Below are 25,148 nucleotides of genomic sequence, written 5' to 3'. Positions count from 1 at the left end.
CCGCGGCATGTGGGATCTTCCCCAACAGGGGCACGAACCCGTGTCCCCTGCATTGGCAGGCGGACTCTCAACCACTGCGCCACCAGGGAAGCCCTGGTTTTTTTCTGTTTTTTTTAAGAATGATTTTTTTTTCACCTGAATGAAAGAACTGGAGTTATTAGAATAAGTGAAACATATTTAATCCATAAGAAATTTTCCCAAACAGAATTGGGTCACTGTCTTAGCAGTGAGTTCCTAAATCTATAGCCCTTGTTTTCAATCTCTCTTTTAGGGCTTGCTGCAGTGTTGAAGGAGTGACAATAAAGCAGTAAAGCAATTAATGGACTTGAAGTTGAATTGCTAAGGCAGAGACCATGTTTCATATATAAATGCTGACAGCACTGTACTGTGCAAGGACAATCACTCAATCTCAGGGCTACCAAAGGTCTAAAGCTTGTCTAGATTCAGCCAAAGCTTAGATTCTACCTGCAACAATTCCTGTAAGAGATCTTTCATCTTCTGCTCAACACTGCCAGTGTCTGGGACATGCTGCCTTCTGAGACTGCCCACTCCATCCTAACAGCTCTGTTACAAAGTTCTCTTACAGTGGGTACAAATCTGTCTCTCTGTAATTTCCACCCACAAATTCTAATTCTATCCCTTGGGACCACATAGAAAAGGCCTAATCCTTCTTCCAGCTTCCACATGTCAGCCCTTCAAATATTTGAACACAGTTATCAAGTCTCCCATGACTGTTGTGGTAGGCTGAATACTGGTTCCTCCAAAGATGTCTATGTCCTAATCCCCAAAACCTAACAGAGTATTATCTTACATGGTCAAGAGACTTTGCAGATGTGATTAAATTAAAGATCTTGAGATGAAGAGATTAGCCTGGATTATCCTGGTGAGCCCAAAGTAACCACAAGGGTCCCTATGAGAGGGAAGTAGGAGGATCAGAGAGAAAGAAGCAGATTTGACAAAGGAAGCAGAAGCTGAAGTGATGTACTTTAAAGATGGAGGAAGGGGCCATGAACCCAGGAATGCAGGCAAACTCTAGAAGCTGAAAAAGGCAAGAAAACAGATTCTTCCCTAGAGCCTCCAGAAGGAATACAGCCTTGTGTACACGTTTAGACTTCTCACCTCCAGGACTGTGGGATAATAAATCTGTGTTCTTTTATGCCACTAAATTTGTGTTAATTTGTTACAGCAACAGTAGGAAACTAATAGACTCATTCTCTTCCCAAACTAAAAGATTTCTTTAACCACTCTTCAAATAACAGTTTCAAGTCTCACCTTAGGACATGCCCAGTCTTTCTTTTGTCAAAAACCTCATGTGTTTCCTTCGACCTATCCCTGTACTCTACTCTCCTGGCCCAAAATAGCTCTAGACTTTCTCTCCAACAATGATGTCTAAAGCCCCATCCTTTTGGTCCACTTGCCTTTACCAAGCACATTCCCAGAGCAATCGCTCAATAAATATTAAGTTGAAAGGAAACAACCATTCAGAACTCCCAACAGTTCTGATCATCTAGAAGATTAAAAGGCCTTATTTCTCTCCTCCCCAAACTGAGTAATAACAATGTGATTTAACCTGGAGAAGTCTGAAATTCCTCCCCATCTGTAAGGGTTTTAAGAGATTGCATAGATAACTCCTCAATTGAGACTTACAGTCATATGACTCCTTGATTAATAAAACTACTGCAGAAATTAAAAATAAAAGCAAGAGCTCCCTATATTATGTATATGACTAATGTTTCATAACAATGTGCCCCCATAGTCTACATGCAAATTGTATAATTTATGATAAAAATCAATTATATAAAAGTACAGTATTAGTTAAGTCAAATGTTTTACAAAATATTTAAATGGTTATATAATAGCTTCATCTGCCAACATTAATTTCTTCCAGCAAAATAATGATGCAGCAATAATAATAAGTAAAGTGCTTGACAAATGCACTGTAATAAACGTTGTAGCTACAGTATAATTTACTTTACAGTCTTAAAGGTTTTTCTATAACAGTTCTATTTATGGATGCTGGAATATAGGATGTGATGGTGAAGGTGTGAAATAGAAAGCAGAGGAAAAGGAGGATCTCAGCCATTGTAAACAGTCTCAGCATAAAGTGAAAAGGATTTGAATTGTGGCAGGAAAGTTAGGGAACAAGGAGAAACTATTCATTCTCAGCTATTGCTGGTATATACAAAGTTCCCCAAAGAACCAATCAGACAGTGTTAGGTGTCCCATCAGGTACTGTGTGGGGGTGAGGGGCGTGGTTTATAAAAATTCATCCACACAGTATTTGAATAGTTTCTGTTAATTTTAATCAATCTGGAAAGCAACGGCCTAGATAACTCAGAAACACTCAAAATTCCTTTCTCCTTTTGGCAGAAAGACTGCTTGAATTATAATTACATACTCTGGCTATTAGTATTACTTGTGTTCCTAAAAAGCCTACTAACTAAGCATTTAGAAGAAAGTGACCTAAAAGCATAATAGGGAAGAGGACCTAGGATTAAAAATTGTTCTATTTTCTGAAAACACCAAAGATTTGCTTCAGATTTTCATTATTTGGCCTAATAACACCTTTACCCAAGTATTGTAAAACCTGTAATCCTAATAATAATGTAATCTCATTAAGAAAATGATATATCAAATTTGACATAACATTTGGAATTAGTGTTAGAAATATGAAAGAAACTCGTAAGTCTTAATTATAGCACCTAGTAGTGTCTTAAACATAAGCACCATTTATTTGAATCTGCTTTAGTAACATACATTAACTTGGATTGAAACAAGTTAATTCGTAGAACTATTATGACTACTAAATGGTAAATATATTTTTATTTTTATGCATATATTAAATAGAATAGAAAATTCAACTTCATTCTTTAAAAATTAATTTTTGCTCAAGTTTCAAAGAGGAAAGCAATGAATAAATCAATTCCCTTCAAAGAAGCCAGTTTTGCTTAATTCCCAACAAAATTTATAGCTCATTTAACTCATCAGTTTTTCAAGAATCATTGTGACTCATAACATCACTTTTAGATACTTACTTGAGGTTAGAATAGATTATGGAAAAGTAATCAGAGGCAGTAATTCACAAATGTACAAGGATACACATGAAAACCAGCCTTATGCACAAATTAGCCTTCTGACAAAAGATACAATAGAGACGCTTAATTATACTATCAGAAGTAGCTAGTGAAAACTAAGGTTTAAAAACAACAATTTAAAAATAAGGCATTCTGTGGATACTAAGATGGAGGCTGTGTATGTGTCCATTTAAAAGCCTACTGCTTTCAGTAGTAGATTAAGGTCAATGTGCCCAAAGAGCTCAGCTTTAATACTGAAACATTACCACTCAACAAAGAGATTAAGTTTGCGAGTTATATATTATATAAATTATATATTATGGTTTTAAATTTGTCAACTTCGTACTTTTAAACACTTTGGCAATTTATTGGTAGCTTACCCAGGTTTGGTTTTTGTTGTTAATTTACTTACTGTCTTAAAATTTAAGACTGATTCAATTTTTAAAAATGGAAGTATCAACAACTGCTTGTATAGCCAAGATTACTTCTGCTTTTACACAAGGTCTATCTGGCTATCTAAAGGAGGGCTTGAGTTCCAGAGATGCAAATTAGAGATGTCTACATATGGAAAAAGGGACCATACTTTGTGTTGATCCAAGCAGTTACCTGTGGCAAAATTTTAGGTGTAGAAGACAGAATACAACCAATCACCAGCAAGTACTAGGCATCCTCTCTGAGCCATTTAACTACCTAGGAAGGGCTAACAGCCTGGTATATCATGATCATTTATCAATATGACAGATACTGCTGTGAGGTGAGGGCTGGAGTTTTCCCGTAGAGTTAATAATTTAGCAAATAATCCAAAATAATGGATGACTTTTGGAACCAAAAGAGGAAAGAATCTCTTTTTAGCTAAAAGATCTGACATTTGTCTAAACAGAAAATAAAACTCTAGATACTGAGATAATATAGTATGATGAGAAAGTATTAGCTCCAGAACCAGAAAGACACAACCTGACAGTTATCAAGATCCCCAAAAATGTTCACATTTTTTGACCAAGTAATCCCATGTCTAAGAACGTCATAGCCAAAGTTTAAAACAGTAAAAGAAAAAAATAAAGTAATTATTGTGATTGCTTCTGGGTGGTAAATGATTAGCACTTGTTTTTTGTCCTGATTCTTTAAACTCTATGGAACTTTTGAATACAGAATTGTGGCAGGGCTGGGATTCAAATTTAGATCTAATAATCAAAACCCAAGCACCAGACCCCTTTGTAAAAGAGGTTTGGCAACCCCACAAGAGGGCTGTTACTCAGAAAAGATGAAGCTGACTTACATTTCAATTCTTATAAAGAATCTCAAAAAATACAGGGAACTCCCTCAATTAATTTATTTTGAACAACAAAATACTGTTACAGAAAGCAATCTGGTAAGACAGACCAGGGAGGTAACCCTCAGGCAAAAGATGTTGAACTGCCTGAGAAATGAGGTGATAAAAGGGAGCTAGGAACCACAGATACCCTCCTTACACTTTCCGGATTCAGTTAAGTTAGGCAGGATAAGTTTAATGGAGTAATTTGAGGAAAGGTTCTTACAGCATCGCTTGAAATTCTGTTATTTTGAGTCATATAGGAGGTTAAGGGGGAAATAACCCCAAGTAAGTTTAGTAGTGATAATTCCTCACATCAGTTTAGTATAACTTAGTACAGAGTAGGTTAATCAGATAACTTTCCTGACACCTGTTACATAATGGAAGAATGCCAAGTGGTGGTGAGTGCCAACCAGGGAGAGGGTGCTGAGACCAGATAGTCAGGAGACAGTGTACAGACACAGGAAAATAATACCAAAATGTAAAAATGAGGATGGGATAGGAGAAAAAAAAGGGTGGGGGTTATCAAATGCTAATTCCACTTTATAATCTTACCTATGGCTAGCCCTAAGCCCTATCTCTCCCTAATGTAAATGATGCCGTTATTGAAGTCTTATACCAGACATCCTACTTGATTTTGACCAAACTGGTACTGACTATGACCAAACTAGCCAGCCTTCCTGTGTTAAGTGTAAAAAATTCATAAATATTTCACAGGGATAAATCAGAGATGTCAAAGAAAAAATTCATATATGATAATTTTATACTTTATGAAACTATGTACATATTCAGTTTATGGGGACCTGTATAAATAACAATGTCACATTTCTCTCTTATTGGACTTTGTTTCCAAAGCTTAAGTTTAAAAAAAAAAAAAGACGCATAACTTGCTTAATTCAACTGGGTAAAGTCATTTTATGCTCCTGCTATGGTTTTTTTTTGGGGGGGTGGGGCGGTGGGACAGCATGCGGGCATGTGGCATCTTAGTCCCCTGACCAGGGATCAAACCCGCACCCCCCGTGCTCGAAGCATGGAGTCTTAACCACTGGACCACCAGGGAAGTCCCTCGTGCTATGTTTTTAAAAAAGAGAAGGTTTTAAAAAGTCAATTCCTAGTTGAGACATGTATCCCAAATAAGTTCAAATGGATATCAATTTTGGCTTCTTCTCCCATCTATACTTTTCTAATTCATACTAACAAGGAGCTAAACTCCACCCATTTCTCTTTTTCCAAGTCAAATCTGGGAGAGTTAACTATTTATTCCTCTTGAACCTTTCCATCAAGATGAACCTCTTCAAAGGTACAGAGTTGTCTTCCAGGCTAGAAAGTGTTTCATTCATTAATGTGAATTTTCTCAACATTGGTAATAGACCAATTCTACCACCATAACCTACTGGGTGGAGTCTAAATTACTAAAGAGCTCTAAAATTAATAACGTATAATGGCAAAGTACAGAACTATTTAAGTGTCCTGGAGTTGCAAAGCATAGAAATAAAAATGGTCATAGATTGACCCTAGAAAAATCTCTGAAGGAAATAAGTTTAGGACTGGAATTTGAACAAGTATGGCAAATACTTTAGTTTGGTATAATGGAGTATCCACATTGGGTACTAACAAAATAAGTTCGCAAAGAGTTTGGAAAGAGTTGAGAAAGTTGTTGGAGGATATCAAATGTTAGAACACAGAAAAACCATAGCAAGGAAAGAACACAATGGTCTCTTGGGTTAATTTCCTTAAAATCCAAATGACCGGAAGTCAATAAATAGTGAAAGTGTTTATTTTACAAGAAAGCATAAAAGTAACAGCAATATAAAATAATTAGTTTGACTTTTAAAGACAAGCATGTCTCCTATTTCAGTACCAACTCAAATCATTATTTACTTCCAGGTATGATACTGACTTCATGGATAACCGAGCTAGTTAATACCATAAGACAAAAACTAAAAGGGCATATTCCTACCCCTTCGAAAATAAGGTACTCAAACAAAGCAAATGAAAAATCTGCAGCCTATGTCCATATGCATATAATTTTTACCACAGAGGCTGAAGATCTACCTAGATTGAATAAGCTTCTCTATCTTTTTGAACTTCAGCTTTTATTACATTTTTAAACAAACATACAGCAAAAGATGGAGAGAGGTTTTAGGAAATTGAAACAGAAGTCAAAGGCTAAATTCCTTGAAAGAAAGGAACTGAATGATTCCCTCCCATCTCTCGGCCTGGCATGGGGCTTAGTGCATAGTAGGCATGTGAGGAACATTTGCTAATTAAATGCAAAGGCCTTGCCAACAAAAGGATTAATGCTTGAAAGAACACCAAGCTACATTCCTGGGCCAAATATCTGAAAATGTTCTCAATTCTACAACATCATATTGTACTTTCCAGCAAGTTCTAAGTGCTAAGCTAACTTTGTAATCCAATCAAATGCAGTAGTAGTACCACATCCTCTACATTTTGTCTTTGAAGTTTGGGTCCAAGTGTTTTTAGCACATAAACCAGTTAGCAGCAAAACTTATCTAGTTTCCAAAATTCACTTTTATTCTTATTTATAAGTTAAAATATAATCAAATCATAGCCCTAGACTAATGATAACCTGCATGCTAATCCTAGATCCATCAGTAATTAGCTACACATCCCTGAACATATCACTTTTCTCCAAGCCTCAGAACTGTCGTCTGTAAAATGAGGGAAATGGGCATTTAAAAGTCTTCTTTGGGGAAATATATTAATGACTGCAATTTCCTTTGAAATGCATAAAAAGTATGGTAAGTCATAGATAAATATATAATTAAGCAAGAAGAGTAAAAAGTTAAGAAAATGATCTAGGTGGTGAATATACCTACTCCACAGAAAAAAACCTGATCAATCCTCCCAAACTCCTATGTTTCCTATTCCTGGAAATGGTACCAGTTGCTCAAAGCAAAAAACTAGAAGTTATCCTGAAGTTGTCTTCCTCCCTCACCTGTAATCAATCAGCAAGTCCTATTACTTCCTCCTTCAAAACATCTCAAATCTATGCACTTCATTTCCCTGCCACTACTCTACAGCAGTCCAAGAAAATTCCTCTCTCATTAAAAAAAAATTTTTTTAAGCTGTTTAAAAGAAAATAAGCCAGTCTCCTTTCCTTTCCTACCTTAGCTAAAGCATTAAAAGACAGGTTTAGCTCTCACCTGCTCATAATAAAAGTATAACGTCTGCATGTCACCTTTCTTAGAAGTACACCTGAAGACAAGTTAAACTGGAGTGATGGTGTTGAGTAGAGAGCATGAGCAGGGAAACTGTTCTAAGAAAGAGACATCACCTTCTCTATAATATTGTAGCCCTTGAGCCTTAGGGAATTTATACAATAATAAGCTTTTGTTATCTATCATATTCATTGTTTTAAGAATAAATAATATTTGGCTACCCATAGCATATTAATCCACAATTTAATATATTATAAAGAAGATGATAATTTTAATGAACTGAGATGTTTCCTAAATAACAACATGGATATATTCATCATTACAATATATATAGGTACGTATATATTAGTTTCCTAGGGTGGCTGTTACAAAAGTACCACAAACTAGGTGGCTTGAAACAACAGAAATTTATTCTCATGGTTCTGGAGGCTAGACGTCCAAAATCAAGGTGTCAGCAGGGCCATGCTCTTAGACTCTGGGTAGTATCCCTCTTTGCCTATTCCTAGTGTCTGCTGCTGGCCATCCACCCTTGGCACTCATCTTATAGCTGTAGCCCTTCAATCCACCTCCATAGTCATATGGTGATCTCCCCTCATGCTCCTGTGTCTCTTCTGTTCTCAAGGGCCCACCCTACTCAGGAGGATTTCATCTAAACTAATTATGTCTGCAAACGGTAGTGCTGGGTGTTAGGGCTTCATACTTTGGGGGGCACACAATTCAACACCTAACATACACCTAGGTATATACTGCATTATTACCTAAAGTTACAAACTTTCAACTTGTCATGGTATTATTTATCTTTAAGGTAGACACAAGTATATTTCTGAAGTATGATACTTAATAAGAAGGGCCATATTCTTTCTGGTACCAATTCTCCAGGACTGTGTTATTGTTACGGGTGAATTAACGACTTCATAAGTACAAGAAAAATAATTAGGTCAGTGATCCCAAATCATAAATATTCTAAACCTATTATAAACAAGTATCATGAATAAAGTAATAATGAAATTCCATTAAACTTCACTAAAAATCCATTTGGATTTATTTGACCAAAAGATGGATTGGGTATCATAATTTCTCCTCTGCCTCCTATTATATCTATTAATACAACAAAACAATTAGTCCTAAACTGTGATATATAAAGTAAAATTACATGTATCAAATCCTGTATTTTTATTTAGTTACATTATTTTAAAAAACAAATAAATAAACAACAACAACAAACAGGTACTCTTGTTCCCCCTGGTAAAAGATTCCTAAAACAACTTGATGTAAACACTCTGGGCAAGAAAGGAACTAAGTGGTACACACAGACTACACTCTAACACAACTGTTCTTGCAGGAAAATCATTCTGGGCAGTATACGTATGAATATCTCAGTGAGGCTCTACCACTGCTTAAAGAGAGGGGGCTCCACATAAGCACAAAGAAGAAACTATGATCATGTCCCCTCATCTACTCAGGCTCCCAAAGTTAGAAAATGATCACAGAAGAGCTGTGAGCTTTGAATATAATTTGCACAGATGCCTCTTCTTCAATCACTACCAGTGATCGTGATGGAGAACAACAGTATCTTAGAAGGTGAAAAGTTTGCAAACTGCAGATAATAAGAAAAAACATACATATTCCCATTTAGTATTTTTGTAGTAATAAAATATTTCTATATTGTTTACTTACAATAAGAGGTTCCTTAATACCTTAAAAGTGCTGATGAAATTCTCATCTGCATTACAACACTTTGACAGTGGATTAATATGCTACAATTACACAACTTTTTTTTTTTTTTTTTTTTTTTTTTTGCGGTACGCGAGCCTCTCACTGCTGTGACCTCTCCCGTTGCAGAGCACAGGCTCCAGACGCGCAGGCTCAGCGGCCATGGCTCACGGGCCCAGCTGCTCCGCGGCATGTGGGATCTTCCTGGACCGGGGAACGAACCTGTGTCCCCTGCATTGGCAGGCGGACTCTCAACCACTGTGCCACCAGGGAAGCCCCACAATTTTTAATTCTTTCATTTAGTAAGAGATTATCCCAAAAGATAATCTATTGGCCTTTCAAAGATCTATTTCCAGCTACTATTTTTCTTAATGATTTTTAAAAAGATAGAGTTTGGTTTACTAAAAGCAGTCCAATTTGAACCTCTAAAACAAGGATATCAAATAAACAGTAAAATATTATCTATCTAGAGACCAGGATTCTGGAATATTTCCAAATCCAGAAGTAGGGGAGAAAAAAACAACAACAACCCTTATACACACATGTTCTAGGGGTAAAGAGCAACAAGGACAAACATAACAGAAGACAGAAGAATACCACCGTAGGTTCACACCCGACCCCCTGAGATTGGATAATCCACCAGGGAGAAGTTAAGGAGCACTGCAATTGGCTGGCAGGATCTATACAAGGTCCATTTTTTCTTTGGAAAGCAGAGAAGCGTGGGAGAAGCAATCAGAGTAAAGAGAAAACAAAACTGGAACGATGAGCAGAGAGCAGCTGATCAAAGGCAGCTGAGGAGATTGAGGCTATGAGTTACAGACACAGACAGTCCAGATATACAGCTGGCATCTTAGCAGTTCCTGAAGGCACAGGCAGGAGCTACATGAATAGAGAAAGATACCACCTATGTCCTGGGATTCTGGCCTTGAGGCTTAGGACATTTACACAATAACAAGCCACCCCATGTACAAGCAAATACCAGAGTCTGTGCGTTGTTTACACATGAAAAATACCACAGACTATATATATTTATATATTTATATATTTATATGAATATACATATTTATAATAGTCATCTCTAAATGGAGTTTTCAACCTTATTCTAATGAAATAAAATTTCAGAAATGTTCTATTAAGGTTGGTAACATACAGAAACGCACAATTTCACATAATTCCAAGAACAGGGAATAAAATAGGGTTGGATCTCTTAGAGACTGGAGCCCTACGATGATTCCAGAATGATTCTGGACCTTGGGAAGAGGAGTCTGTGGCCCTTCCTCTAGTGCTCTGCTATTAACACCACTCAGCCTTACACCATGGGTCAGTTTTTTCTGATTACTCACAGTTTCTTCTCCCGTAATTTTAGTGTGTACACGGTTCAGTGTAGCCTTTCCGACCTTGACTCTGCCTCCCCCCGCCCCCACAATCAGTGGTGTGTTTGGTAAATGCTAACAACTTCCACCACAGCAGTGACAACAGTGCAAATGGCTGGGAAGGTACATGCAGTGGCAAACCATTATATAGTATCAATATTTCTGCCATACAGATAGAATAGACATAAAGAAAGTAGAGAGCACAGATGGTAGTAAAATATAGTGAAATAATTAGGAAATGACGCGGAGTCTTAAAAAAAATAGTTGAACTCAAAGAAACAGTAGAATGGTGACTGCCAGCGCCTGGGGGATGGGGGAAGTGGGCAGAGGTTGGTAAAAAGGTACAAACTTTCAGTTTTAAGATAAATAAGGTCTGAGGATCTAATGTATAACATGGTAATAATGAAAGCTGATTAATACTATATTGTATAACTGAAATTTGCTAAGAGAGTAGAATTTAAGTATTCTCACCCCCCCACACAAAAAGGTAAATATGTGAGGTGATGGATGTGTTAATTAACTCAGTTGTGAGAATCCTTTCATAATATATACACATATCAAACCATCACACTGTTCACCTTAAATATATTACATTCTGTCAATTATACCTCACTGAAGCTGAAAAATCATAAGAAAATGATTAACTTTGAGTAGCACCTGTTTTAAATATAATTTAGTTAATTATAATTTTATACAACTTATTTTTTTTTAATGGCTGTGTGGGACTACCAACTCACAAAATTCCTGAAAATTTAACAATCAATCTCACGAAACAGTACAGCCAACTCCAGTACGTCACTGCAAAACCTCTCAGCTGAGGCTCCAACCCCAAATGAAAATTCTTTCCTTTTTGTCTTAGTTCAAATCCCCAGGAAAGATTCTTACTGGCCCCATTCATCCTTTTAGGCCACAGAAATCCTACGTTGCTGACCAGCCTCTGAATTGGTTGCTTCAGCTGAGGTGCCTTCCCTGTCCTGGATGCCTGCGGCTTGCAAGGGGAGGTTGAGATCAAGTGATATAAAACAGATGTGGCAGGAGCAGAGATGGCAGGTAGGACAGACACAAGCTAACCTCGTACAAAGATCACTACAGATGTTAAAAATTCATCGGCCCTAGATCATTCCACCTACAGGCCATTTCAGAAAGAGAAGCTCACAGAAATGACAGTGAGTTATCAAAGGGCTATACTGTATTTAACATACTATATTTAATAAAATGTACTCAGCATCCACCACCTTACAGAATGCCTTCCTGAAATGCAGAGGTTGGGAAATTAAAAACTGTATTTTCCAGGCTCCTTTACAGCTAGTATTCAGGATGAGAATTTGATTCTACCCTTAAGATGCAGGACACAAAACACGGAAGACAGGAGCGAGGCAGAGCCCTGTCAGCCTGTAACTTTTAGCTGCTTTCAGCTAGCAAAGGTCACAGACATGTCAGTGTCTAGTCTCCAGCTTCGAGGGTGTTGAGGGACAGTGGCAGAAGCAGTAGTGCCGGATTGATCATTCCGGCATCTAATCACTAGTTCATAGGCATCAGGGAGAAGCTGTCACAGCAGTGGCCAGATGCTAAATTTCAAACTTCAAGCGGTTATGATGGCAACAGCAGTGGCTGCTGGGATCCCCTTGATCACAGCGACAGCGGTATTTTCTTGCCGTGGTTTCAGTGGTAACCTCCTGATTGCCACTTTCCCAACTATGGCAGAGGTGTCAATTCCCATGGCGAGTTATTCCAAGGTGTCCTGGAAGTCATTCTCAGAGGCCTGGCCTACAGCCCAGCCCTCCAGCTCCTCCAAAGATTCTCCAAGCAACGAATTCCCTGCATCGCATCCCTTCTGTTTACTGCACTGAACCCTGACTGATACTGCAAAGGAGTACATGGGGGATTGACTGTATACAGAAAGGATTTTTTTCATGTCTGCACTCATGCTGTTTTTTCACAGACATAAAAAGGGCCCAAGCAAGATGTCACCATTCCCATCAGTCTCCCCAGAACGGCCACCTCAAGCCCCTTTCTTCAGCTTTGTCTCACACAGGTGATACCTTCTCCTCTGCTGTGGCCAGCTCACCATAACCTGAGACATCTACCTGCCCTGTACCCAGCAGGAGCACAGTTCCTCAGTTGTGGCAGTTATGTCAGCTTTCATTACAGCCAGACAAGCTCAAGGACTCTGAACCAAAAGTGCCCCTGATGGTTCATCCACCACATCCCTGAGCAGTCCCTGGCCCTAAAACTCATCTTCCCCCACTGCATCCCCTAGTCAGTCAAGTGGAGAAAAAAAATCAAAGTATAGCTGGCTCTAAATCAGAGGAATTCATCACCCCTCCAGGAGAGGCAAGGATGGGACAGGAATAGCAGTCTACCACACAGCAGCACCCATTCAGAAGGACTCTCCTGAAAGCATTGTTAAGAATCTTCCTGATAAGAAAAATTTTTCAAAGCTAAAACAACTAACAGCAAAAAATACTTAAGTATTCAGCTGTTTCACCAGCTAACAATTTTCTGACTATTTAAATCTTAGCCATAAGCTACAGCACTATGGAAGGCTAAAAATGCCCTGAAAACCTGAGGCATGTAATGGTTACAATTCTCTCTTGCGCTCCAACTTCTGGGTTACCACTGTCTCTAACGACACTCATGCATGCTGATGGCCTAACAAACTGAGTCAGCATGCTATACTTAATTCCAAAAGAATGCAGATTTCATAAAGAGACAGAAAATGTTTAACCAGGCTAATTCTTTTTTTTTTTTCACAAATTTCTTCCAGAAATTCTTCAGCCAGAAACCAAAACAATAAAAGGAGCCTGAGTTCTAGTCCCTGCTCTGCCAGCTTCGAGCTGAGCAGAGTCACCTGCCATTGCTAAACCTCAACCTATTTATCTGTAGACAAAGGGTACTGGCTGGATTGCTATGATTCCTTCCAGTTGAGTGACTGACTTTAAGCCCAAATAGAAAACATAAAGCACAAACACTTGAAGAATAAGAGGTGCCCGTACTCCACAGCCTGCTTTAACTGCCTCTTCAAAGGAACCACCTTACTGTGCAGTACCTGAAGGCTGAAAGAAGAGAGACTGACTTGAATAACATGAGTTATTCTTCTGTCTAGCTTGGCTAAGTTTTATTTAAGCCAAGTATACTTTGAACAGAGTCTAAATACTTATTAAAAATTGCTAATTCCAAAATACATTCTTACATTCCTCAGAACATTTTCTAGGCTACTTGTCTCAAGATAAGTGTGCTAACACACACCTTCTGGGGAGTGAATTTTAGAGCAGGTGAACAGGAAACACAAGAACAAGATATCCTTTCTAGTTTCAAGTACACAATTTTCACAAGTATATTTATCCTAAAAGTATCTGAGCTTTTACATATACCTGCTGAAAATATTTTCTGACAAAGATAGCCAGAATTAAGGCTATCAAACAGATTTTCTGTTTGATTAGTAATTCTTGGGAACAACTGCTTTACCATGCAGTTGAACTGTAAAGATTAATCTGCACTGCCACAACTTTGTTTAGAAACAGAACCAAGCAATGAAGCTTTTAAGTACTTGCCCAGTGTTTTACTGCATTTAACACCCACTCAAACAATTTAGAATTGTGGGGTTTTTCCTTTTAATAGAGAAAAGGGAAGTAAGAGAGATTTTTCAGATATAACAAAATAATCTTCTATCTGGAATGCAAAGAAGGAAGACTCAACTGTTTCAGTTCATAGTCCTCCTGTGAGTCTGTCTGACCTTCTACATGCTAATCTTTCCAAACCTCAGTTTTCTCATGTGTAAAAGGGAGATGATAATCCCCAGCTCATGGAAAGTAAAAATACACGAACTTTTTACAGGAATACATGTATGCCAACACACACATTCTTATAAACCAAATGAGATGGGTGTATAACATCCTGACATATGATGGTTACTCAATATATGGCAGCTAGTATTATCATGACAAGTCCCCAAGTCAGAATATTCCTATTAGACTTAGAGCAAGGTTGTCAACTTAGAGTTGCCACCAAAGGGAGGTTGATGTGTCACTTCACTTATCAGCATTACATTGTGAGATAGCTCTAGTTAGCAAATCTAACGCTATTCAAAGGGAACTGAATCATTAGCATGTACATTCCAACTTAAATCAAACAGTGAAATTAGTGAATAGTATCCTTAGCTAAAATTAATAATATTTTACAAAGTATTCTGCCAAAAGCTACAGAGCCTCTGTGAGGAAGACTGTATTATTTTACCAGATTTTATGACTTAATATATGGAATTAATATTGGAGAACTCTGGTCCTAACAAGCTTCTGAAGTAGGAACAGAAATTTTCCAAATATGGTCTAAAGATACTCCAAGAGGGACATAAACTAACCTAAAAAACCTATGATTCTTATTGACAAATCACACCCAATTCCATGGATGTTTGTTTTTTTGCACAGTAAGTGTATTTACCAATAACCTCCCAACATTTAACATTCACTAAAGGTTCAACTATCAGACAACACTTGGCAAAACTGCAAACTCCTACTGTGTATGTCATACATAAAGTGAAGGATGATGTTAAAATTGTTTTTATGGCAAAGTTGAAGACATTAAAACCATAATTAGACTATAAAAATAGCAAGAAAAGATATTCAGAGTACCCGCCCCTCTCAATCCTCCACCTCTACTCTAAGTACCTCTGTGGAGGCAGGAAAAAACTTAACAAAGGTGGTCAGACTTTATCCTACAAGTACCAGTAACTTTTTTGGTGATTAAACAGATTCATATTTCACTCTTAAGCAGTGTTTCAAACTTAAGAGTCAGTGAAGTAGTTCCTTTATGTATAACTTCTATGAGATCATGGTTAAAAGGTAATATTAGGGAGCCCTTAGAAATAACACAATAATAATTCAGTCTTAATTTATGTTTAAAAAGACCATTGTTTTAAAAGCAAAACATCTTAGAAAGCAACTGGTTTAGAGCTTCACTTTCAAAATGGTACAATATTAAGTTTTAAACACTACATTAACAGGGCTTCCCTGGTGGCGCAGCAGTTGAGAGTCCGCCTGCCCATTCCCGCCTGCCCATGCAGGGGACGCGGGTTCGTGCCCCGGTCCGCGAAGATCCCATATGCCACGGAGCGGCTGAGCCCGTGAGCCATGGCCGCTGAGCCTGCGCGTCCGGAGCCTGTGCTTCGCAACGGGAGAGGCCGCAACAGTGAAAGGCCCGCGAACCGCAAAAATAAAAAAAAAAATTAAAAAAAAAAACCTGCATTAACTACACTAATTTTCTCAATGTCAAAGATAATTAAATGATCCTCCAAAGTATTCTATCTACCTAAGAGCAAGCAGCATTGATTTAGAGAATCTTATTTGATATAAACAAATTCAAAGAAAACTGAAGAAAAACGGAAGCTGCACTTTTAAATTAGGCACATTAAGGTAGCAACATCTCAATTTTTTAAAGAGCCAGCATTTAGAGAAAGCAGTTTTTAGATAAAAACATCAAAAAGATCATATTTGATAAAAATATATCAAAAATGATAAATATTTGAGTAAAATCAATGCTTCAGTTGCAGTCTACAGCCAATATTTGGTCTTTAAAAATGAGAGCTTTTTTTTTTTTGCGGTACGCGGGCCTCTCACTGTTGTGGCCTCTCCCCGTTGCGGAGCACAGGCTCCGGACGCGCAGGCTCAGCGGCCATGGCTCACGGGCCCAGCCGCTCCGCGGCATGTGGTATCTTCCCGGACCGGGGCACGAACCCATGTCCCCTGCATCGGCAGGCGGACTCTCAACCACTGCGCCACCAGGGAAGCCCAAAAATGAGAGCTTTATAACAACCGTGTACTGCTGTTGGCTTCAAAGTAGGAGAGATTAAATGTTTTAAAAGAGGCCATTTCCTGTAGTGCTCTCTCCCCAGCATCCATCTTTTGAGGAACTACCCCTCCCTTATCTCTTGGAGTTCTGGTACAGTTATTAATCACACTATACTTTCTATACCCAGCTGCAAAAGCGGACATGTCACCAAGGCCTGACCAATCAGGATACCCATGGCCCTCTCTCCACAATGGGTCTGTAATGAGCACAAGGCCAATCAAAGTCTCAACATAAGATTTGATTTGTTATTGGAGTCCAGAAAAAAGATGAGAAGATTTAAGGACTTTGTATGACTTGGGGGGTTGAGAGCCACCTTTCCTGCTACCCAGAGTGGAGCTCAGAAAGAGGCCAACCTGGAGGAAAGAAAGTCAAGAAACAGTCCTTGAGAACATGAGTTTAGCTCTTACTGTCCAATGCCTGGGTTTTCATGCACATAAGCCAATACATTTCTTCTTAGCCTAAGAAGTGTTTCTGTCAGGATTCTCAGTACAGAATCCTTACCAATACAGAAACTGACGTGAATCGAAATTTCTTTCTCTTCCTGCTGAAATCTAAGCTATAAAAAACAAAGCCAATTTAACACAGTTCTATTTAAGTTCAGAAATAGAGCATTTATTAATAAATGCTTATTTTTCCTCCCTTTTGGAGTATTTTCATTTCATAAAACTACTTCTGTTAAATGTCATCATGTATAGTAAAATCCCATTTTTCACAGTCACATGTAATTCCCAATCAGAACAACAATGAGATACAGGGTTACCTCTCACAAACTTCCCTGAAGCAAGAAAAATAATTATGTGTTTAAAATTCTCTGCAAAAAAATACAGCAAAGGGCCTAAGATGCCGGAAATTTTTAATTAAGTAGATCAGTTACCGTTCATATTGCATACCCAAGACAGGAAGAAGGAAAGCTTCTAAATAGAATGCATCCTAATTATTAAATCTGAAGCAAAATATCTTTCCAATTCCCATTACACAATATTAAAAACCCCAAACCCCAAATAAACTATAACAGAAAAGTTTAACCCTCTATATTCCTTACTGAGTCTCTCAATAGCATTAAGCTCCTTACCAGCATTATTTATAGAAGAAAAAACATTTCAAGCTCTAATTAAAAAAAAAAAACTTATAGGGGACAATTCATAACGGAACTACCTACACATTTAAACAATATGATTTTCCCTGTATTTTCCAATTATTCTATAATGTGGGTTTTGTGCTTTTACACACATGAAACACACACAAAAACTCCTGATATGGACTATACTGTAGACCTTTCTGTACTGAACATTCTTGCCCCATGTTTTGCTCCTCCTCTGCTTCTTACCTACTACTGAGAGGATCTTAATTCCGCTCAACCAAGATATCCATCTTTCAAAGCCAGGCTGAGTTCAAAACTCTTCATAACCCACTCCCCAACTATCCAAGTCAGAAAATAAGCGCTGGTGGTAAAGACTCTAACAAGACATAAAAAAGAATGAACCCTTACTTTCACTTCATGTACACATTTAACTTCTTTAACGCACTATGCATACCCAGGTGAGGATAATTTCTCCGAATTAAAAGATAGGTACTTTTTGTAAAACATATCTCTTTAATGCAAGCAAACTACTTCATCTGGTGTTCAACAAAAATATAGCAATTGGTTCCAGCACAGGTGGAAAAGCAGGCATGTAAGACTCTTCCTAAAAATGGTACAATACAAACACAATGTATAAAATACAAAATTGTATTGTAAAATACACTGTAAATAGAACACAGATACAACATATTTGAAGGGCAATTTAAGCTTGAGAACTTTTCAAAAGATAATTTTGTTTATATTTGATTTCCCTCTTTTTGTCATGACTTGAGCACCCTTTCTCTCCAAGATGCAACTCCACACCACTTTTTAGAACAGCATGCTGAACAGCCAATTAATTATCCCAGTTTCTGCCAAAATTCATACTAAAACTTACCTAAAGACTTTTGTTTAAGTACTGGGAGAAAAGTGAAAAAGGTAAAATCCTTACTACAGGTATTGCTTACCAATGAATCATGAAGCTCCCAATAAATTGAGAGCTTCCTGAAAACAGAGGCCATTTCTGACTCATTTTTATATTTTATGTTTTTATATCGCCAGTGCTAGCTCACACAGTGGGTTCACCACTAAATGTTTGAGAAGTGAATGAATGTGTGCCAGTAACAGAACTTTTATTTTTTCTCTTTATAAAGTAAAATAAACACTTTTAGGAGAACATTCCGAATAATATTTGTTCAAGGAGAAGAGCAACGAACTTGCCTCTCTTCCCCCACAAACAAATCTCTCACAACACCAGCCTCCAAGCTACTGAAAATCTTACCCTTAAGAACAGTTTTAAATTAATGGCATTCATTCTCCCTACCAAAATGTAGTATTGCAAGGAGATTATTTCTCAAAATTTTAGAAGAGAAACAAAACTAATTACAGAAGACACAGTTCTAGTCTTCAATACCAAAAGTTATTCTTTGTTGAATCAAAACCAACCAAAAACTGACTTGGAAATTGGCAGAGTTTGAAACTGGTGGGTAATATTGAAGTGGTTCATAAAAATGAAGTTCTCCTGCAACACACTCCCCAAACACTAAGTGCCCACAAAACTTACGAGCACTTAGGGGTTATATAGTAAACACATTATGTGAAACTATTCACCTGAGATTATGCACTGACTTCATAAGTCAGATACTTGAACAAATGGAGATTTGTTTTACCATATATGCGTGCGTGTGTGTGTATGTATAAAGACCAGGAAAAAAAAAAAAACACTTAAATGTATCTCATAACAAGAGGTTTTATGAAGTACATCCCAAGATCTCAGAAGAAAAACAATTTATATTCCTCAGGAACACAGAGTTATGTTCCATAAAAATCAGTTTCAGCATTAAACTGAATAAAATAAAAATGATTTGAAAAGTGAAAGAGCCAAATGTTAAGAGTTTGTTCTGACACTGTGGTATAAGCCCAATAGTCATCTGAATTGAAGGTGCCAATGAACAGAGTCTAGGACCCAAACCTTAAGTTAATAAAACCAACTTGAGACCCCAAAAATTGTTATCAAACTTTCAAAAAGCAGGAAAGTTTCAAATTTAAGGTTTATCAAAATTTGATACTATTTTCCCTAACAAAGGGGCTGCCTCACCCAGTCTCTTGTTTCTATTGTTTAAGAAAAGGTATCGAGAATTTTTTTGTATTGCAAACCTGAGGCTAGCAATTTCTCTCACCCTTCCCTTAATGTTACAACCACCTAAAGAGAACTCACCACAAGTCCCAAATAACCCACTAAACCAAAAAGAGTAATAAAAAGATCCAAAAGTTAAGAGAATAAAGGGGTAGAGTTATTCATTATTGGCATAACATAAACATCCTTACTTAAATAAAGACGTTTAAAAAAATATCCTTACTTGAAAGCATTTCGTAATGTTTCTTCACCAATGGAGAAAGTATTTCTAGGACTGTGCTCATTTTAACAAAATTCCCTTATAAACTGGATGTCTCAAAGAGTCAGTGGTGAAGACTTTTACCTACATTTAATTAACATTAAACAAGATTCAAATGAGCTTTTGTTGGGCTTCCCCAGTGGCGCAGTGGTTGGGAGTCCGCTTGCCGATGCAGGAGACACAGGTTCGTGTCCCGGTCCGGGAGGATCCCACATGCCGCGGAGCAGCTGGGCCCGTGAGCCATGGCCGCTGAGCCTGCGCGTCCGGCGCCGGTGCTCCGCGGTGGGAGAGGCCGCGCTGAGAGGCCCGCGTACCGCAAACTAGCTTTTGCTTAAACAAACTGAAAGATTGTTCCTCATGATTTTTATCTCTAGATATAGTATCAGACAGGGTAGCAAATGCACTATGTGCATGATAAAGCAGTAGACAAGGACTTCATATACTTACTGTATCAATACTTAATCTCTGGAATAAAGTCCACATAATTTACAACCACTGAAATGTGTGTTTAAGGTATATGAAGCAAATATTCCATAAAACTCTGCACGATCATAGTCTGGGGAATTTTAGAATAAAATTAACTGCTTCTATCATTAATCAGAATAGAAATTGTTTAAAAATATACTCTGAAGTAAAATCAAGGAAACTAATCGTGGTCACAGGACTATATCATGAAACAATTCCACCAGAGGTCCAAAGTTCAACTTCTTTTACTACAGGGAACATTCAAAGTTCAAATTCAAGTGAAAACTTTTCCTCTTGCAGAAAAATAAATGACAAGGTTGTAATTAAGAAATAGGTGACAATTTGAGCCAAGAATTAGGTGGAGCAGGAAAGTACTGAATGCTAAGTACTACATTAATAATAAGAATTCAATGAGAAATTTCCTAATTCTCTCACAAAAGCCTCAGATTAGGAACCATATTTTAAAGAGTTACTTTCGAATCTCCATTAAAGATTAAAACAAAAGAAAATAAATAAATAAAACCCCAAGTCAAAGCGAAAGATAGTCACTACCAGAAAGAACCCTTGTTAAATCATCTGGGTGAGGGTACTGGCTTTGGCTGAGGTCCCTTTAACATCTACTAGATGAAAGGGGAAATCAAGAAAGAAACGGCGCTACGCCAGTCATGTCCTACAGTCCAGCTCATCCTTCCACCGTGGACTCTGTCAGAAGACAATATGAGGTCACTCCCCACTAATAATACATCTTACAGAAATGGCTGAATCTACTCTTGCATTGTGCTAGTTTCTAAATGGCATGTTATAAATATAATTTAATAAAGAGTTATTAATCAAGACAAGAGACAGAGTGCTAATAAGTACACTTTAAAATACCTTATTAAATTGAAAAATCCATTTCTCTCACAAAGTTTAGATAAAAGGAGAGGAAAAAAACCTCCAATGTGCAGGGCAAATTCCTTTTTAAATTCCCTTACTCTGTATTTTCATACTTTTCAAATTTAATCCCAACAGTATAAAATCTTTGTCTCCTCTGGAGATAATATATATGCTGTTTATAATCACACTCAAAGTTTTACAAATAACCTCTTCAAGTTCTTAGTTTCTAATATTTAAAGTCATGTGCTTAAACCTGTAAAAATCTTGCTACTTTATAGCAAATGTTGTTTATGTAAAGCCATTTAAGAAACAATTTAATATAATGCCTAACATGAGGCTATTAAAAACAAAGAATGCTATTTTTCAAAGAAATCAACAACTTGCTTAAAAACAAGAATATTAGTCTCAGATGACATATAGTGGTATCCTTTAGAAATTACTGAGGCAGAGTGTATCTTTAAAAAATAGGTGTACTATTCAGAACTTTTATTATTGATTACAAAATATGCTATACCCAGTACACTTTATTTTGGCTAAACATTTAAAATAGGACAGTATGCAAGAGGGAAATTTTTTATTACTACAAAAATGTCAACTACATTTTGGGGCTTTTTTTTTTTAATACAGTTAAGTAACATCACTGAATACACTCTAAACTTTGAATTATCTTCTTAAATTTTATATAAAGGCTGAGAAAATGAATAACATGCAGACCAGACTAATATCAATGAAAGACACATTTTCCCAGTCTTCTAAAAGAATCACAATAACTTGAGACTATATCAACTTCCTCCTCTATCATCTTTTAAACTATTTTTGAAAATAAGTTATACTCTTGTATATGCCCCCAACTAATCAAGACAAAACACAAAGCAATGATGCAAATGTTCTCATTACTCCCTAACTCATGGGATTTGAACTAAATCGCACTTAGACCAGTAATGCTGTATATATAGTATTTTGCATATTACAGAGAGTGCCTGACTGGCTGAATTATAGTCCCCAAAGCCTTTCCTCTACCCTTCACATATGGCTCTAAAAGTTTGAATTAAGAAAGAATTTTTTAATTCAAAATATATATATATATACAGAAAAAGATGTTTGAAGTCTGCCAAAGTTTTTTAAATTAATAATAAAAAGAAAACCTCACATAAACCCATAAGCTTAAAATGAATGTGATGGAATAGACCATATGCAGAAAATCTTAAGATTGCAGGGACATGTGAGTGTGTGTGTGTGTATACATCCACAATACACACACATATGGGTATTGCAGCACAAGCCATCAGTTCCCATTAAGCCTAAGGAGTACTAAAGAGATATTTCTAAAGTGAGCTCCTGAGAAAGAAAAAAAAAAAAATGTGAGGGAGACAACATGTTAAATTTTTCTCCAGAATTTTCTAGCATTTTGCAGTGTAGAGATGAACTGATTTTTCTAGCCCAAGTCATAATTAAGCAGACCATTATATTTTGATGCACTGTATATTCAGTAGAACACATTCAGAAAAAAATAGTTTGATTTCTATTAACGTTGTAGTCATAATTCTCTCCCCTACAAACATCTCAGGAAACAGAATCACATTTGCCAATGCTGAAACCACCAGCAATGCTGTCAACAACAAACACATGAGGGCTATTACCTCCTATCAGATATCCCTGTACGCAGTCTGATCAATGCTTTGAAACTGGCAAGTATGCCATAAACGTAACGAGATCTGCAGCAGATTTTACTGGCATAAAAGACACCTGGGCAACAAGGGCCTTTGCAACCCACCACTTCAACAAAATTCCGTAAAATCAAAGATTTACAAAAGATTTTACTCCAAGGAGGCACCTAGGTCTTCTTTGGAAACCCAGACTATTCAACAGCTCCCTGCAAGAACACACCATTCTGCCACAAATCGCATATTGCACACCATCGGTACCCAGACACCTGAACCACCTGGGCTGACAAGAGTTAGGCTGTCAGCTCGGAGGTATTGCTAGTGTGCAAGAAACACTGAAGCAGCTAAGCTCTCCCAGGTACACTAGGTGGTAACCTTGGCACCAAGTGCCGTAGTAGTAAAGATCTTTTTCCCTATTACAAAATGCGCTAAGACTGTTCCAAAGAAAATGCTACAATCCTGAGGACCTCTTCCACAAAGGAGAGCAGAAAAGGGCTGGTTTTTTCCTCTAGTCAAAAACTGCGGTGGGAGATGGAGCTACAAATTAAGGAAACCCAGCTTCTGGTGGCAATCCTGTGACAGCTAGCAGAGCAGCCCGGCCAAGCCAGAGCTCAGTTTTCCTACCGGCAAAATGGGAATCACCACCGCCACCTCTCCCCCTCGACAGGGAGCCCGGCACACCCAGGAGGTCTAAGATTACCCCGGACGACAAGCGGTGGGGTGGGGCCGCCGCTCCCCAGACGCCCACCCCGGACTCCCCCCACCCCGCGACAGAAGGGCAGGGCTGGCGTACCTGGCTTCACAGTCTTGAGACGGATGGGTTCGCGGAAGTGGCGGATGACAGCCAGGGTGTCCCGGTTGGTGAGCCCGCTGACAGGCGTCCCGTTCACCTCCAGCAGCACATCCCCCGGGCTAGGCGCCTTGCCCGAGACGACGCAGCAGGTGCCACCGCCTGGCTCCTCGCGGAGCCGCCCCAGGTAGGGGAACTCGCCGCGCTCCGCGCCGCCCCGGATCTCGGCGCCCAAGTCGCCCGGGGGCCCGGCCCAGGACACCGCGCACTCCTGCACCTTGCTGAGCCAGTGCTTCTTCTTCTTCAGCGTCTTCGACATCCCGAACCCCGCTGCACCATGGAGGAGACCCCGCGCGGGCGCCGGGGGCGCCGCTCCGGCCCCCTCTCACCCTGGGGGCCCCGGGCGGCCCGCGCAGCCCGGAGAGGGGGGCCTCGCCGCTCCGGCGCCCCCCCCCCGACCACAGCCCGCTGGGGGCCGGGCCGTTCCAAGCCCCGAGACGCCCCTCGGACGCCCCGCCCGGCGGCGCTCCCCGGGGCTGGCCGGGGTCCGCGAGGGCCAGCCGGGTTAGGCTGAAGAAAAGAGAACGGGATTGTCCCCGGGCGGCTCCAGAGGGGTTTCGGGCGGGGTCACAGCCGACTGCTGGCCCACGGGCTCCGCGCCTGAGCGGCGGGAAAGGCAGAAGCAGGGGGGCGGGGAGGTAAAGGGGGAAGAGCCGGAACGGGAAAAATCCGTCGGGGGCGCGCAGAAGCGCGCGTAGACCCGTCGCAGGATCGATCGTGGCCGCTGCGGAGCTGGAGCGCTGAGACCAACGCCTGCCCAAGCTGCCAGGAAACTGCCGCTTTCAAACCCGCCGCAACCTCCTCCTCCTCCCTCTTCCCTTCCCCCCGCCCTCGCCCATCCCTCATCCAGAGCCCCGCCCCCTCCCGCCGCGCGGCGCCCGGCGCGCTGCCGTCACGGGCCAGGCGCTTGGGAACGAGCCCCGCACTCGACTCCCTCGCCAGGGATTGGCGCCCGGCGGGCAGGAGGCGGACCCCTGACGAGAACGAGAACCACCGATTGGTTAGTGAGAGTGGAGGAGGCGGGCACTAGGATGACTGAAGTTTAAAGAGGGTGGAAAAAAGAAGTTTGAAGAGTGAGGGAGGGAGAAAGGAGGGGCTGGGGAGAGGGACCGGCTCCAGATTGCAGGGCTGAGAGAGGCCCTCCGTGCGGCGGCCGGAGCCAGGAGAAAACTCGGATAGGAAGAGCAACCGAACTCCCCGAGGTGGAGGCGTGGCTGGCAAGCCGGGCGGAGTGGGGGGAGGAGCTTGGAAGCCTGCACCGGGCACAGAGAAAAGCGGGTGTACTTTGAAGGGGAGACGACGTGCTGAGTCCCAAGGCAGAGGTGGCGGAGCCTCG

At 39.5% G+C, this 25,148-nt stretch overlaps 1 protein-coding gene across 2 annotated transcripts in view; it reads right to left on the bottom strand.

Moving 5' to 3' along the window:
- Nucleotides 1-24,071, bottom strand: part of MAGI3 (membrane associated guanylate kinase, WW and PDZ domain containing 3) — a gene marked incomplete at its 5' end in the record, with an annotated part of 282,350 nt that extends 258,279 nt beyond the window's left edge. For both annotated transcript variants that reach the window (XM_079724347.1, XM_079724348.1), the window contains one exon: nucleotides 23,756-24,071. In XM_079724347.1, the coding sequence (XP_079580473.1) occupies nucleotides 23,756-24,071 (316 nt within the window). The remainder of the gene's footprint in view (nucleotides 1-23,755) is intronic.
- Between the last annotated feature and the right edge of the window lie 1,077 nt (nucleotides 24,072-25,148).

The sequence above is a fragment of the Hyperoodon ampullatus genome, assembly GCF_949752795.1.
Source record: "Hyperoodon ampullatus genome assembly, chromosome: 2".
Lineage (NCBI taxonomy): Eukaryota > Metazoa > Chordata > Mammalia > Artiodactyla > Ziphiidae > Hyperoodon > Hyperoodon ampullatus.
This window is presented reverse-complemented; position numbering and strand designations above follow the sequence as displayed.